The following is a 17,121-nucleotide window of genomic DNA, read 5'->3' as shown; positions in this document are numbered from 1 at the left end:
TATATATATATATATATATATATACACACTGGAATGAACATTTCCACTGTGAAGCATAGAAAATTGTGGCACTAATTGATCAGCGCCATTTTAATTTGGTCAATATAAGAGCAAATCAGAAACCTTCTACTCATGCGCACTTACATTTAATGTTCTTTAGTAAAACGCATATGCCAGTAAGATTATCGTGTGTGTGTGTGTGTGTGTATGTGTGTGTTTGTGTATGTATGTGGGGCATATTTGAAAGATTATTCTGAAAGATTATAAAATCGTGTGACTGTAAAATGAACAAAGCCTCAACATGAAGTGCTGTGTCTGAGTAGGCAGAGAAGTAAAAAGGGCACTTCATTTCATAGATAAGAATTTTTGTATTAAATGTATCAATTCCACATGTATTAACAATGTAAGATATGAAAAGTATTATTAATGTTATTAATGTTATTTTATTGAATATACTAACAAAATTGAAGTGACATTTTTGTTACATATCATTCATGTCCATAGATTTCCATACATCGATAGTACATCGATCGATACTTCGATCACAGCGCGCGCGTGAACGCTTTTGATTCGTTCAAATATTGCCCCAATTAAAATGATCAATTGTGATCACGAATTTTCCTCGATGTCCATTCCAGTATAGATACAGTTCTGTGTTTTATATGTTCTAAAATTTGGGGAGAACAAAATAAAGAGAAAAAAACTAAAACAATAAAAAATAAGAGAAAGCAGAAGAGAAGAAAAATGAAGAGAAATTCTGGTTGAATATAATAATGTAAAGAAATATTCTACTTGCTATATACACATAAAACATTTATTTATAAAATAAGAACGTTACTTATATATGTTTTTCCACATAATCCGCAGCCATCTGTCGTACGCGAGTTACAGCCTCGGATGTACCATATTTTTCCTCAAAATTGATGAATTTCATGAAGAGAATTTTCATTTTCCTTGGTGAAAGCGTTTGGACGCACGCTTGTTCTAACACTTTTCTATAAATGAGCGAACTTATTAAATAATATAAAACTTAAGCATGAAATAAATATATTCATGATGATAAATATTTATTATATTACACGATATATATTTGTAATAAAATGATAGAATTTGTATACCTGGCTAAATCGATGTCCTTAGATTTTATCAAGCAATCCACATAACACGACCACACATCGATGCGTTTTGGATAAGAACTCAGGATGTTTTCGAATAACGTTTGCGCTCGTTCTTTATCTCCCAGTTTATTCTCTAAATTTGCAAATCTTACTAACAGGTTTACATCTGTAATACACAAATACGCCCCATAATTTTATTAATCATACAAAATAATACTAAAATATATATACAGGATATGTGTATATACAGGATGTTCCAAAACTAGTGATACATATTTTAGATTCTTTATAACATATGAAGATGAAAAGTCTAATATGAAAATATTGTGGAAACAATTTAAAAATTACGAAAAACAGAATGAAGATTTTTTTCTCTAACTTTATGTCTCTAATAATAATAAAATTCAGCACTTTCACATTTTGCCATTCCTAAGTGCGTGAAATTCTAGCCCCGTCATTCATAAATTTTAATTTGTTTTAAATTGTTTCCAATTAAAAATTATCGACATTTTCATTTTATTAGACTTTCCGTCTTACAATATTACAAAAAAATTTGTCTTCAAATTTATTTTTTGGCATCCTCTGTGTGTGTGTGTGTGTGTGTGTGTGTGTGTGTGTGTCATGCGCGTACACGCATATATTAAAAGCTAAAGCGATATATGTGTATATGTACTTACGTTGAGCTGCAGGCAAGGATTGCAATGCTCGTTGCATGATTTGGCGCGATTTTTCTTTCATACCGATTTTCAATAATGCGGCGCCGCAGTCGATCCATGTTTGGGGATTTTGTTTGAACTTACTGATCACAGTACCTATCAATTTCTCAAGCTCAGTTTTTCTACCGGCATCCGCGTGTATAGTCAACATGTGCATATATACTTTATATGCATCATTTGTCCTCACAGCTTCCTGGAATACATCATTTAAAGATTCGGCGGTGCCGTATCTGGATTCTAGATTCAGCCATGCGTTCCATACATTCAAACGTTCGTTTTCTTCTCTAAAATTGATCGTTTTGATTGCTCGTCTTGCGACCGCTCTCGCCTTGTCGATTTCTGTTGCTTGCAGATGATATGCCATATATTGCAGCCATACTAACGAGCTATCGGGGCTCGACAAAATTAATCTGTCAAACTGATCGATCGAATTGGGTGCCTGATTGCTCACCAAAGCTTCCTCTCGCTGACGAATCTCGCGTTCTTTCTGTCGTTCCTGTTCCCGTCGTTCAGTCGCACTCAGTTTCTTTTTCTTCTTCTTTTGTTTAAGCTCTTCTTCAAACTCTTTCTCGTCATCGCTAGAAGTTTCAACATTAGGAAAAGCGGCCAATTTTGTTTTGTCGTCCCAAGAAAATCCAAATTCTGGAACACGTAATCGTTTCACTAACTTACTCGCTTTCATTTCACTTTCATCGACAGAATCTTCCGACTCAGAGAGAGAATTTTCTATATCTTTTATTTTACTTTTCTCCTCTTCGACTTCCATTTTCTTCTTATTTTCTTTATTCGGGACTTGCTTCGATACTTTCTTCAAAGCTTCCTCCGGAGTTTCCTTAAGTGATTTCTTAGGTGGATTTGCAAGATCTACATCGTGACGCTCAGACATCTTTTTTCTCTTCGATTGTTTGTTCTTGGTAGAAGATAGTTCTGTTATGATCACATTCTTTGGAATTTCGAATGCAGACTTTAGCATACAAATCGGCATAATATCAGATTCGGCTCTCCTCATTATAACATACAAGCGAATCTTAGCGTGAATTTTATAAGGCGTTAGATCGGGAAAAATGTCATTTACATGTCGACGGACAGGTAATGCCGCCAAATATCCTGCGCCATTACGTTTCACGAGAACAAGTATCAACCATTTAGTAATCATTAGAATCTCTGCTTTTAATGCGATTCCAGTGGGTAATTCTGGTAGTGATTTTTGTTTCGAACTAATGCCGTTTATTATTCTTGGTAGCAAAGACACGTCGACGAATTCATTGATGTAATCTTTCCACAGAATCGTACCAAACACTTTATCCCCTACTTGAGGATTACCGCAATAATGGTCCTTGCGTACTGTACCCATCAATTGATTGTTTAACTGAAGCACTAGACCGTGTTCAGTTATCTTCTTGACAGTACCAGTAATTTTTTGACCTAAAATTGCCGAAGAGATCGGCTTGTTTTCATAAAAAGTGTTTTTTGCTAGCTCTGATAATTTATTAAAATACAAACTCAAGACATCTACCGCTGCCATCATCTTGACTTCGTATTCAAATGGGCTATCCCATATATCTTTCAATGACATTGTTAGAGTCAGTTGTTTCTCTCGCGTATTGATAGCTATGATTTTAACGAATAATATCTGATTTGTATGCAACATTTCGAAATTGCTTACGTTCTTGTACGGTACAAATCCGAATTTACAGTAATTTTCAATCGGCAAGATAACTCTTACACAATCTTGCGATATATCTCTAATTGTGCAAGGAATACAATCGCCTACTTTTAATGAATCAAAGTTCATATATTTTTTTTGCGACGTAAAAGTGCGTGATAATATTATAGTCGGTTTTGTAGCAAATACGAAAGCTGAGATTACATCTCCAAGACTACATCTTGATGCCAGTAAACTGCCGAGTTCAATGCATGGAGCCATATGACCCGATGGTAAGAAACCTGTCACAACGTTTTCATTATCTTCTTTTTGTATCTTCAAGTATATTCCTTTAATAGATGATTCCGACACTGTTCCTTCAATTATATCTCCAATTGATAAGCTAACGGATTGTTTCTCTTCTTCGGAAATGATTCTTAATGTCATTCTACATTTATCTTTTTCTATTGATTCAATACACACTGTAACTGTCTGTCCAATGGAAAAATTCCAATTCGTATCATACGTATCGCTATTTAATGTAATCCGTGGTACCCATCCTTTTATCGTTCCGTAAAATCTTACTAACATACCATTCTTATTTATTATACTGATCGTACCATGATATTTTAATCCGCATTTAGCTTCGCCAAAATCATGTAAAACTGGCAATTTGCTCTTTATTAGCGACTGCTTCAGCGTAAATTTTACTTGATTAATCTTATTTATATCTAAGACTCTTGCTTCGACATTGTCTCCGACTTTCAATTTATGCAGAGCACTTAAACCGCTGTCGGATATGTGTTCCATTGGAACAATTCCCCAAATCTTTCCTGCCTGTACATGTATGTAACCACGAGATGTTTCGATATGTGTAATGGTCACAGTAAGGATATCGCCAATATTGAGATCAGAAGCTGAAAAATATTTTTGCTTCAAAATTTCTTCTTCCATTGTACAGATATAAAAGTGTTCCATCCAGCCATATGCGAGTACTCTACACTTATGTGTGGAACCTTCTTTGAATTCGACTGGAATTTTAATAAATGGAACATCGGTTCTTCGCAAAGAAATATATCCACGTAGTCCAGATTTAGATAATTTGAGGATTATCCCACTAGATTCTCTGTATAGAACTTTGGCCTTATTTATAATATTGCCTACAGGTAATTTTTCCTTTTCAGATGTTTCAGTCAACAGACTAAAGTACGCTAATTTTACAATTGGTAATATATATAATAATGTGCCAATCACTTCCATGTTATCTACATATGTGGATAAAGGATTATTTAAATAAATTCGATTTATATATCCAACGTTATTTTTCCCAAATTTAACTTGCAGGCCATTAGAAAGCACCTTTGTTACGTAAAGCGATAATTTTGTTCCTGGTGTTAAAACATCTAAAGACGTTATGTCGTGTACATTAGCACTGTCAATCTTTTTTCTTTTAGTTGACAATTTGATAACAGACATATGATCTACTGTTTTTATTTCCTTGATAGCACACAAAAGTTGAGTACCTGGAACTATATAATTTCTGATATTAACAGAATATATTGTAATGGATATGATACATTATACAAAATTAGTTACTTACAATACTGTTTTCCTTTATCAATATCTTCAGTAGAAAGAAATGCTCTAACATTTGCCAGGCCTACGTCAATTATGTAACCATGATCCTCTATATTTTTGATGGTACAAACCACTTTCATATCTCTTACAAGATAACTAGTATGAACATTCTGATTTATTAATTGCGGTTCCATAGATAAACTACAAGACCATTTATCTTCAACATTTATACTTTTTACGTAACACGTTACGTAATCACCAAGATTAAACAAATCTGGTAAAGGTTTGAATTCATTCGACTGAACAACTCTTGCATTAATTATATCTTGCAACAAATTAGTGTAAGATTGGCTGAGATCTGTAGCTTGTACTCTTCCTAGGAATCCACCTGGAAGAGACACTATTAAATCATATTCCGATATTTCAGAAACCCGGCCAAGGAGTATCAGTCCTTCATGTAGCATGGTTTTAGATAATCGATCTGCAGTAGTAGCAATAAGATTTATGTCTTTTACAATTATGTTGTCATTTTCTTTCTTCGTCTGTGTTTTACGTTTCTTGGGTTTAAGCTTCTCCTCAAATGGCTAAAATCAAAGTTATTATTATCAATTGCATCTATATAATTGTACAGCTAAATTTTTGTATGTAAAACTATGTTAGTAAAATATTGATATAAAAAATGTTAATATATCCAAATATATACATATTAATTTAATATAAAATATAGATTCTAACATTTTCATTCTCCACAAACAACATGGGATTTTTAAAATACGATGTTTATGCTTAAAATATAATTATGTATATCTAATATAAACTATGTAAATTATGCTTTACATAATTATTTATGTAAACAATCTATGGGTCATCGAAGTCTATGTTCTTTATCATTCCATTGGACTGTATTAAAACTTTTACCTTATATACTTTTATTTATCAATATTAAAATCAGATATGATAACAGTCATAAAACTTAATTATATTTTTTGTGTTATATTAAACAATTTATAATAATTTACATATTTTATATTGCTTATATTATCTATATGAAAAAAGTTCATATAACTTTTAACTATTAACATAAATAACATACATAAATATTCTATGTGAATGTAACCTTGAAATATGTAGCACAATTCTACTTTAAAAGCACCATCAATATTTTGATTGTGAATTCTAGTAGATAAATTTAAATCTACAAAATATAAGTAGCATACACTTAGACTTCTATGATTGTAAAAACTCGTTTAAATTGATAGATATATCATATATTTTTTAGATTTTTATATAATCCAGAGCAATAAAAAAATTTTTTTTCTATTTATCAAAAATCCTTACTGCTGATGGAAGAGTTAAAATTCCATTGTAGAAGGTTAGATAAAAACATTACAACATTTTCTTAATTTTTGTTCTTAAAATATAAATTAAAATGTATAAATTAAAATAGATTTAATTCAGAAGTAAAGAAACAGAGATTGAAATTATATACTTACATCTGCCAATCTTTTAACTTCAAGTTTTTTTCCTCCTCGAGGAAAACTTTCCAATGTCATCTACATAAATATTTTAAATTATTATTAAAAATTATTATTTAAATTGATCAAAAAAATTATCATTAGGCTGATTTTACAATGAGTCAGTAACTGGTAATCCTAAATCTTATCAGGGAATCAATGAATTTGGCCAACAACCAACTTGTATGACTAAGATTATAGATTTTCTTAAGGATATATTGGCGCTGTAATGTTCTAATTATAATTCTATTGACAATAATTCGAAAATTTAATAAATTGGTTCTATTTATCCAAAGATATATGTAAAACCTGAATTCGATTTTCTATTTATAGTTCACAAGTTTAGTCCAATTTAATTTTACACAAGTTTTTATAGATTATCTCTGATGGAAATAAATCTCTGAAATTTATCAGTAAATCTATATCTGAAAATTGCTGAAATCGATTAATTGATAGATTTTAGCGATTTTCAGCGATTTCAGCAATTTATTTCCACCAAGTAGTAGCATATTTCCATATAATAATAATATTAATAAAATTATAAAGCAGCAACAATTGCCAATATTCTGAAACTTCATGAGTAAATAAAACACAGACCAAAAAATTTTTTCTAAAAAAATTCATTTACTAACCTGTTATCAAGATATTAACGATAAAGCAAGATTTCGAATAGACCACATAACCTTACTTCGAGGTTATGTAGCCCACTGCTCAAAATGTGACAATTCAAAAGTATCAATAGTACGAAGGTGAGTTTACATATCTTTTTGATTTTTAAGTATTATGTGATTAAGTATTATGTGTCTAATATACATTAAATGTTATTAATATGCGACACGTTTCTTTCGTTTCTTAGTTGATTTAAAAAAAAATTCATGTCCAAAAATTTTACCGACTACAAAAATACAAATATATTCATTTATAATACCAAATATCACATTAACTGACATTATTTAAGTTCTCTACACAATATAGCGTATATTTTAACTTATAAAAGTATAAAATTTCATTAATTTCAAATTTGAGTAACTTTTGTCTGAGACTATATAGCCAGAACATCCTAACTAAATTCAAATTTGTTAATGCGAAAAATTATTTATTTAAGTTAAGACTGATCAAGCCTTAAGATTTTCAATTATCGACTCATTCTGAAATTAGATATTAGTATAGTTTTAGAATTATGATAACTAATATCTATAATATGATATAATATTTAAACCGATGATAGATTAGATTAATTAAATATGTTATATTCTCAAGAGAATTAATGTTGAATAATTATAAATTTCAAATATATGTTTAGAAATATTTTATAACATGCTACCTTTTAATTTATATAAATTACCTTGTCTAATATTAAATAAATTGTATCACTACAAACTTTTGATACAAACAATTTGTCATCAGAAGCACATAGATGCCTGGAAGACTGAGTCACATCAGAGAGAAATCTGAGAGAGGACATGACGATTCAAGAATCTGTAACCGCAAAACCGCTGCCCTCTGACAAAGTGGATATAAACTAACAACGTCCACTTTTCAAGATTGGAGATGATGACCATATATCGATTTATCATCTCTAGCTTTGTTTCTCTCTGGTCTCACTTTCATAGGATAGACAATGGACGAGCTAGTAAAGCGGTTAGGCAAGCTTGTCAAGCGAATGAGTTCTACGATTGGTTTTTACTTGTGGATCCAACTAATCATATTTAATTGCTTGGCGAGCAGATCTAATCGCTTTGTCGATTGGCTTGAACGCGTTCATTGGATACATTCAGCGGACTCAATAGTTGAGTTTGCTGAATGCAGCCAATAGGTGCATCCAGAAGCACGACCGCTCACTGAGCGTTCAGTGAAATTCTTGTACCTGTTTGATCTATATTTTTTAATCAAATAGGATATATCAATCAGAAGAGCTCACAATTACCTAGTTTCCACCGAGGGTTTAATCCGGATCAGAATATAAGAACCAACCAACTATAGTCGAGTATTTCCCTGTTACAGGGGACTCTGATCCGGATTAAACCCTTGGTAGAAACAAGGCAACTGCGCGCATATATAATAAAATCGTCAAAAAAAAGTGGTTGTGATGTCTGTACTACATCCATAGAATAAAAACGTGCCGACTACATGGGCTGCACAACAACCAATCAGAAGCGTCAATAGTAATTAGTGATTAGTATTTCTGATTAGCTGTTGTGAAGCATTGCAACTGACGACGGTGGTTGGCATTTTATTGTAAATACCACGCTTTAACACTCACACATTCAAAATCATTTCCTTGTCGTTTATCAAATTACAAAACAAGGACAAATGATGTTGGCGAGTGTGCGTAAGCGTTATGTAAAACGCAGCCATGAAAAGTAAAGTCACTAGATTTATAAGTACCGCAATCGTTCACCAAGTTAAGGTTGCACCAACATTATTTTGATTTTAAGCGAAACTTAAAACTCTCTTTATCTCGTTTTAAAACCGAAAAGAGATAGAGACAGTTTTAAACCTCGCTTAAAATTAAAGTAAGTGCAACCAGGCCTAAGTCCAATATAGCGACAATTTCGAACTGATGTATTGGGATGAATTTATTATATGAATGACAGAAAATGTTAATCAATCGTATTTATAAACAATATATCGTTATAAGTAAATACAACTGATTAAAACTAACTTCAATGCTTTCTGGACTTAACTTAACGGACGTTTGCGATACTTTAAAAATCTAGTGACTTTAATGAAGGAATAATCGGATACAATGCACACTTTTATTATAACACTAGAATGCTAACTCCCCACTTTTTCTGTTGTTAGATAGTATTACTTGTCGCACATGCGCATTATAAAACCGCGCATATATATATTCATATACTCCATATATATTCATATACTCATATATTCATATATTCATACTTTCATATATTCATATACTTTCATATTCGAAGAGATTGTATATATACACACAAAATGAAATTAGGTTTATTCAATGCGTTTTTGCATGAAATGAAAGAATCCGAAATAAATAGTGGTGCACGTGATTCGTAAGTTCGTGAAAATTAAAAGTTAAATCGCCATGAACGACATCTCCTTATATACTTAAGAATTACAGAGAGGCTTGTCACGTGACCTATTGGCATCTTTTTTCTACAATATGACTGTTTTCTGTTACGCATTCACTGTACATAGGCAACACTTTTATATAAGGAAAAATAAGAAATTAGCAGTCTAGTGTTATAATAGATGTCTGTGGTTACATAACATTTTCTCGAAAAACTAGATTGGAAAATATTGATACTAACAAAAACCTCTAAACAACACGATTTTAATTTGTACGGAAAAAGTAACACCGTTGAAGTAATAAGTCCATAAGTTTATGATATGGATTTATGAACAAACAGTAATACAAATAAAATCGTGTTGCTTAGAGGTTTTTGTTAGTATCAATTTCCTAATTTAATTTTTCACGGAAATATCGTGTAACCAATAGTCGATACGTTTCTAAGTATAATCAATGAACTCTTCCAAGTGATGCGTTCCGAGTTTCGCATGAAGCGCATGATGTATTTGACCTTGTTGTTTATCAAATAATAAAGAAAGATAAAACAATACATCATGCGCTTCATGCGTAACTCAGAACGCACTCATGTAAAGCTCATGCTACATTACATAGATTAGATCCAAGCCAATCGCAAATTGGATGTGTTCCCTTTTACAGTGCAACTATCATAACAATGCACTGCCGCAGCTGTTCCAAAATGACTGTGGTACTGCCAGCACTAGAGTTTTAGATATAACAGAGGAACGCAATCGAGCATATTTAAAGGTTCTAATTAATCGTCCAAAGAAAAAAATGGTGACCTGCGTTTACATTCTGCAAACGGAATGCGATTCCTGTAACAGTAGTTTCTACTGATTACAAAGAAATACTGATTCTCTTTGGAGACTACAGTACACATATCAAGATTTAAAAATCATGATACTGAAATTAGAATTCTAGAAGACTATCCGTAAAAAAATGGCGGAACCAATCAGAAATCGGGACAGCAGTTGCGCTTTTCTGTTTTATTAAGATTCTAGACAGCACTACTGGATCAAAATAGTTTCCATATATAACAAATGGTACCGCTTTTTGTCCTTTTCACTTCATTGTATTCTTTTTGTCTTCCCTGTTTTAAAATGCTGTAAAAAAGTATGTGAAAAATAATGCACATATTTCGAAACGACTTTGCAGTAGACTGGCAGTGTAAACAGATATGGATAAACGTACTAAATTGTCAATAAATTTTGAACGAAAACGCAATGATAGTTCTTTCGAAGAAGATGAACTAATTATGGGATTACCAATTCAAGCAGCATTTGAAAACTTCGTGTTAAAAACTATATGAACACAGTTAATAAATATTCAGATGTGGAATTTAAGAGTCGTTTTCGGTAAAATGAATATATGTACATTTCCTGCAGTTAAATATATTAAATACATATATTTTTATTTTCTGGATCGAATGGATTCGATGCGTTGTACTTCTTTAAGTACCATATTGCACTTAACTAACCTTACCTCGAAAGTCGCAGTAGTCGCAGTGGCAATATGGCTATCATTTATGACGTCATTGAAGATATTAGACGCTGTCTAATTTTTCAGTACTGCCAGTACTGGCAGTGTATATCGAAACACCTTGTCGTGATAATCAATGAAGCGTTTATTTCAAAATGCAAGCTTTGGCTGTCGCAACTTACGGCTTGTGTCTAAGTACAGATCTACAATAGGTGATTTAAGTCTTAAGCTGTAAGAAATTGATAAATTACAGTCGAATAATCGACTGTAATTCTTCAATGGCTTAAGGTTGAATTTGCTATTAAAATTTCTATAGAGGTGACAGAATAATTTCATATATTTTACAAATGATTCCACTTATATCGCTTTTTTGTCCTTTTCTACTTCACTTATATTCTTTTTGTCTTTCCTATCTTAAGATGCTGTAAAAAAAAGTATTTAAAAAATAATGCACATGTGTATAATAGTAGTAATGTAATACATGTGTAATAATAATAATGTACATGTGTAATAATAATAATAAACTATAAGCACATATATGTCAAAGCGACAAAAATGTAAAAAGTTAAGAACATCTTGGATTGTATATTAAATAGTCAATATTATCAATATTGTAAAAATAAAAGCATTTGTAAATTTTATATACTTATATAAATTATCATTAGTAATAGTTTTACGAAGTATGAATCATAAGCCGGTTCATAGTCGATTATTTTAAGACTGTCTTAAGTAATGTTTTAAGATGTTAATACATTCTTCTGATTGGCTCATGATATTTTAAGATGACTACACACAAGATAACAAATACAAGAATCGACTGTCTTTTATTTATATATCGGCCATAGATTTTTCAGAATAGAATATTTAAAGAAATTAAATATTCAAGCGTCATCGACAATAAAATGCAAAATACTTACTAGAACGTTTTCCGTTTGTTTTTTTTTTATTTTCATGTTATCTATCCTTGTAATGTCCCAGATTTATTATTTAAAAAATATAGAGTACTATTCTTAATCTATATCGTTAAAATTACGATTATAAACAAAAAATGCAATATGATATATTCAAAAATTAAATTGTAAATATTAAAAATAAAAATTGAAAATCAAACATTTTTAGAAAACTAACTAATGCTGTCTGTCGTAAGCTAATTCAAGCTAAAAAGTATGCATATTCATATGATTATTTTTCTTCATATTCTGCATTTCTAAGTACAACATAAAATGTAAGATAAACGCGGAACGTTTCAACTCTTATTCAATTTCTGTTTTAAATTGTCATAGCATACATTGACTGATGAGAATCAGATTAAGTATTAAAATTGTCTTCACATTATATATTTATTACATTAGGAACCTAGATTATATAAAGAAAAATAATTCTGCAAATATCTTTGCTTTTTAACTTGCAATAATCTGCAACTGATGTCACATTTTAGGATTAAATTGTAATTTTTGCATACTTAAATCTTCCTTTTTCATTTTATATTCATTGATATTTCCTATTTCTAATTCATTTTCTTCGGATTCACTACTTGAAGATACAAATCTCTTATAATTTTCATCATGTCCCTGAATTGCTTCCAAATATTGTGAAATCTTTAATACATCTCTTATAGACAGTGATTGTTTATGTTTTGTATCCATTTTATCCACATGACCCATGACAATATTAAGATCAGACGCATCAATTTCACTTACATTCAATTGGATACAATATGTGGACATATTTTTTTTTAATGTTGTACTACGTAAAGTATTAGAATGAACTGCATTACATTTTATTGCGAATTTTCGCATTAAGGCACAGGTTCTAAGATACTTATACCTGCATTTCTCGATGTCAGGCAATCCGAAGACATATGAATTTTTCTTTGATATTTTTGCTTCTTCTCGAAATTTTAATATTAAATTAATACACTCAAAAAGATTATGTGACAATAAAATAGGCATTCTACGTTCTAATTTTCCTCTAACATAAAATCGAATGTATCTTTCTGCTATTTTTCTATTTTGCGTTGATAACGATGTATAAATATTACTGTACTTTTATCTAGCTTTTATAATTTCGAAAATCTTTGATAAATATTCGTTCAATTTCATTTACCTGCGTTTAATTACATGCACTGTAATTAATGTTGCTTCTGCTAAAGAAAGCCAGTTGTTAAAGGAGAAAGACTGTTTTAATGCAATATAAGCTTCGATTCTTTTGTTCTTCAAATATTTATATAATATAAAGTCTTAATATCTTCCAATGATGGGAGTTGCATCTTTGTGTGTCTTTTATGCATTAATTGCGTTTCTGTAATAATTGTATTTATGCTTATTTATGCTTGTTCTTCCATCAGTTAATAATTTTAGAAAATCCTCAATTAATTTTTTCCTTTCTGTGTCTTCTTGTTTTATACATTCTGTGATTAAGAGATTTCCTTCTTTTATAAAAATTGACAAGTTAATCGCTACTGCTGGAGTTTCAAATATTTTTTCATTATCATTATATCTTGCAACAACATTTATGGCAGATATATAATTATCATAGAATTTGGGATAATAGAGCGACTTAAAGTCATCTATGTTGTTATTTATTTTTTTTAATGTCAAGAGTAAACGACCAAGAAGTCGCAATTTGGCACGTATTATATCATGTTGATGTTGCGCTTTGTACTTAGCACATAATTTATTTGCATACAAGATTATTAATTCATCATATCTTATTGCTCGTGTTACTTGGTTTTCTCATAATACAGGGAAAACTATGTTTCTTAATGTCATTCGCTAATTTGTGTATCCTACAGATTTTCTTCCCATAATCATAATTCCTTTAAACGTTCTAAAATTTTGCTTAAAACATTCTCGAGCATGATGACGTATTGAATTTTTGGCAAAAAATCCTTTGCATTTCATACAAGCAACAAAATCCGTAGCGGTTTTATTTAATTTTTCATTAGGACGTCTGCATACAATAAGTTGCCCTTTATTAATTGCTGCATTTGTATTGTATTTAAAATTATAAATTAATTATTGTATATAATAATAATTTTTTATTATAATCTCTATTATTTTCTTTCTTTCTAGACTTCTTTTGGGTAAAATAACAAATTTCTTTACTTCTGGTTTATTCCTATGCATTCTTTCTAAATGCCGCGCAAGTTTTGATTGTGATTTCATGCAAAAAATACAGCAGTTTTGTTTAGATTTATTCGACTTGTCAACATACATATTTTCATTATATCCAAACGAATTTGTTTGCAAACTTATCAAAAACTGAAGTGGATGATCTAGTAGTTACATTTACTTTTTGCTTTTTTGGAAATGGTTCATCATCTGACGAACCTCGTTCATTTCTCGAAGATAAATATTCGGAGTTCTCAATGTTTTCTTTGTCTTCATTAACTATCATGAAACATAAATAGAAATAAACTACTATTAAACTATTAAATTATTAAACTATTATTAAACTATTATTAAATAATTTACATAATATTTTCATATAAATGTAACGAATATTTTCCTTTTAATAGTGTATTCAGTATTTTGTATACATATAATTACAGATATAATTAATATTTTGACAGTAATAAAATGATTTCAAATATTTTTTTTTGTTTGCAATTTACAAATTTTATTTTTCAGATGTCTACGTACCAGTAGAATTTAATCTCTTAAGACAGATTCTCATATTTTTTAACTCAAGATTGTCAGGTATATCTACAAATAAAGATAAAACATTAAAAAACAGAGTAAAATATTTTATATCTTTATTAACTGTCTAACAATTATAACAATGCATAATTCGTGCATGTAGTAATAAAAAAAACAAATTATACAATATATTTAACATCATATAATGCTTGCTGATAATACATAACAATTATTATAATTACTAGATATTATTTTTTTTATGTTAGCAATTCCTTGATTATCATCTTAATTCATATACTATATGTGCATTTATTCGCAGTATTGAACAATAAATAATTATCATTGCACAGTATATCTTTATTTGCTAAAAATAAGCAAGTATTAAAAATCATAAATATTGATACAAATTATTACTTGTAATATAACACTTAAGAAAATATTTAGGTAAACATGTAGTCATTTAAATGTAAAGAAATTATAATTATACTTGTCACAAGAAATAACATCCGTAGTTTTTTTTATAATTGTTTTGTTCACCTACAATATTATTATCGTCTTCAATTTCTTTCCTAACATTATTATCGTTCTCATGTTCCTTCTTAACTGGAATATTTTTAATATCTATGAGATCTAAAAATAATGAATAAAATCATAATTTTAACTTTTTAACGCTCGTTTTTTGCGGTCCAAAATTTGTTTTATTTATTGAAGATAATTAATAAATTTCTATAAATAATTAATTAATTCTTAATAAATAATTCTTTATTTAAAAACGAGTATGTCTCGAGTAAGCTCGATTTCACATTCACGTGTATTTTAGTAGCACAATGAATTTTGAAGTCGCTCGAGTTATATTGGGATGTGAGCAAATCTGTCACTTACTGCCTGCACCCCAAGCATGACTCGTTAAGGGAATGCTGGAATGACCAAATTAGATCTGTTTCCTCTTACTCGGTTCATCTCTTTTCTTTTTCTCTCTAATATAGAAAAAAGGAAAAAAAAGATGAATCTTGCAAGAACTTTAACTAAAAAAAACAGATTTATTATCGGGACATTACAAATTGATATTAAATCCAAATTTACTGAACAATATCGAAGATTCTTTTACAAGATTAAAGTAGCAAAATTGGAAGGCGGACTTTATATTAAAATCGAAATAAAGATTAAAAACTTATTATTTTTTCAATTTTATTTCATTCGCACAGCTGTCACCTAACATAAGTGTTTCCTTAAATTTTTATAGTTCGTATAAACAAAACGAGTTCAGGACCCAGCGTATTATCTACACAAATACTGAATTTATGAAGTTAAGATTAAAAGTTTAAAAAGGAAGATTTATCGATTTGCAAATTATGTCACTCCAACATTTTCTTAAGAGGTTAAAGAAATTATAATGAGAGCATATTTCAAATAATCATAAGTACATGAAAATAGATTAAAAAAAAAACTTGTCATAAAATAAAAAATCAGTATTTTCTTGGTAATAGTTTTGCTGATTTATATTAACCTCACAGTTTGCATATGCATGTTTTATGCTCTCTTGCTCTCATATCTAACATGAAAATGAAAATTTAAATAATTATTGACGGACAACGCACCGATAACTTTGACCTTGATATATGTTGTCAAGGTCATGACACTGAGTGTCATGGCCTTCAAAAGATTTTAGATGGCAGTCACTATTTGTTAAAAAATTATTAACAAATAAAGTTTAAAAAAATGTCTTATTTCTGCTATATATTGATGGGCATACTTTCCATGCAAAGAAAGATAAAGTAGTTTAATATTGTACATGGCAGAAATAAGACGTTATTTTTAAAATTTTATTAACTTTTATTAATTTAATAACTTTTTAAGTTAATAACTTTTGAACGAACAATAAACGCCACCTAAAATTTTTTGAAGGTCATTCAAAGTCGTGATTTTGATAACATATGTCAAGGTCATTGGCGCGATGTCCGTCAATCCGAATAATTATCTAATTTTATTTTAATCATTCAATAAAACCATATTTCATAATTAACATAATTACGAATGGACTCATCGCAGAATTGGGGAATATCAATGTTTCCTTGTAATTAGAATCTTCCTTCTTTACAAAAAACTCATAATCTTTATTCGTTTCGTTTACGATTTTCATTGCGTTTATTTTGTAATCGCAGCCTTGCTTGTGCATAATCTTGGAGTGTATTTTATTTTTTGAGTTATTTTCTTCTACTTTCAATCTCTCACATTTTATGTATGGTTTGCATTTTTCTACATTCTTAATATCTCTTGTAATACCTTTTTATTATCTAGAACAGATATATTCTCTCTCTCTCTCTCTCTCTCTCTCTCTCTCTCTCTCTCTCTATATATATATA

General features: G+C 29.8%; 1 protein-coding gene and 1 pseudogene across 1 annotated transcript; both read right to left on the bottom strand.

Annotated features, from left to right (window-relative positions):
- Positions 1-796: 796 nt before the first annotated feature.
- LOC108693749 (protein RRP5 homolog) lies at positions 797-7,999 on the bottom strand. Its single transcript, XM_018202866.1, has 6 exons — positions 7,917-7,999; positions 6,551-6,610; positions 5,080-5,641; positions 1,796-5,008; positions 1,119-1,284; positions 797-995 (listed from the first exon to the last, which is right to left on the bottom strand). The coding sequence occupies exons 2-6, from the start codon at positions 6,608-6,610 to the stop codon at positions 839-841; spliced, it is 4,158 nt and encodes a 1,385-aa protein (XP_018058355.1). The 5' UTR covers positions 7,917-7,999; the 3' UTR covers positions 797-838.
- Positions 8,000-12,071: 4,072 nt separating this feature from the next.
- LOC108693750 overlaps positions 12,072-17,121 on the bottom strand; it is a 6,279-nt pseudogene continuing 1,229 nt past the window's right edge.

The sequence above is a fragment of the Atta colombica genome, unplaced genomic scaffold (genome assembly GCF_001594045.1).
Source record: "Atta colombica isolate Treedump-2 unplaced genomic scaffold, Acol1.0 scaffold96, whole genome shotgun sequence".
NCBI classification, from domain to species: domain Eukaryota; kingdom Metazoa; phylum Arthropoda; class Insecta; order Hymenoptera; family Formicidae; genus Atta; species Atta colombica.
This window is presented reverse-complemented; position numbering and strand designations above follow the sequence as displayed.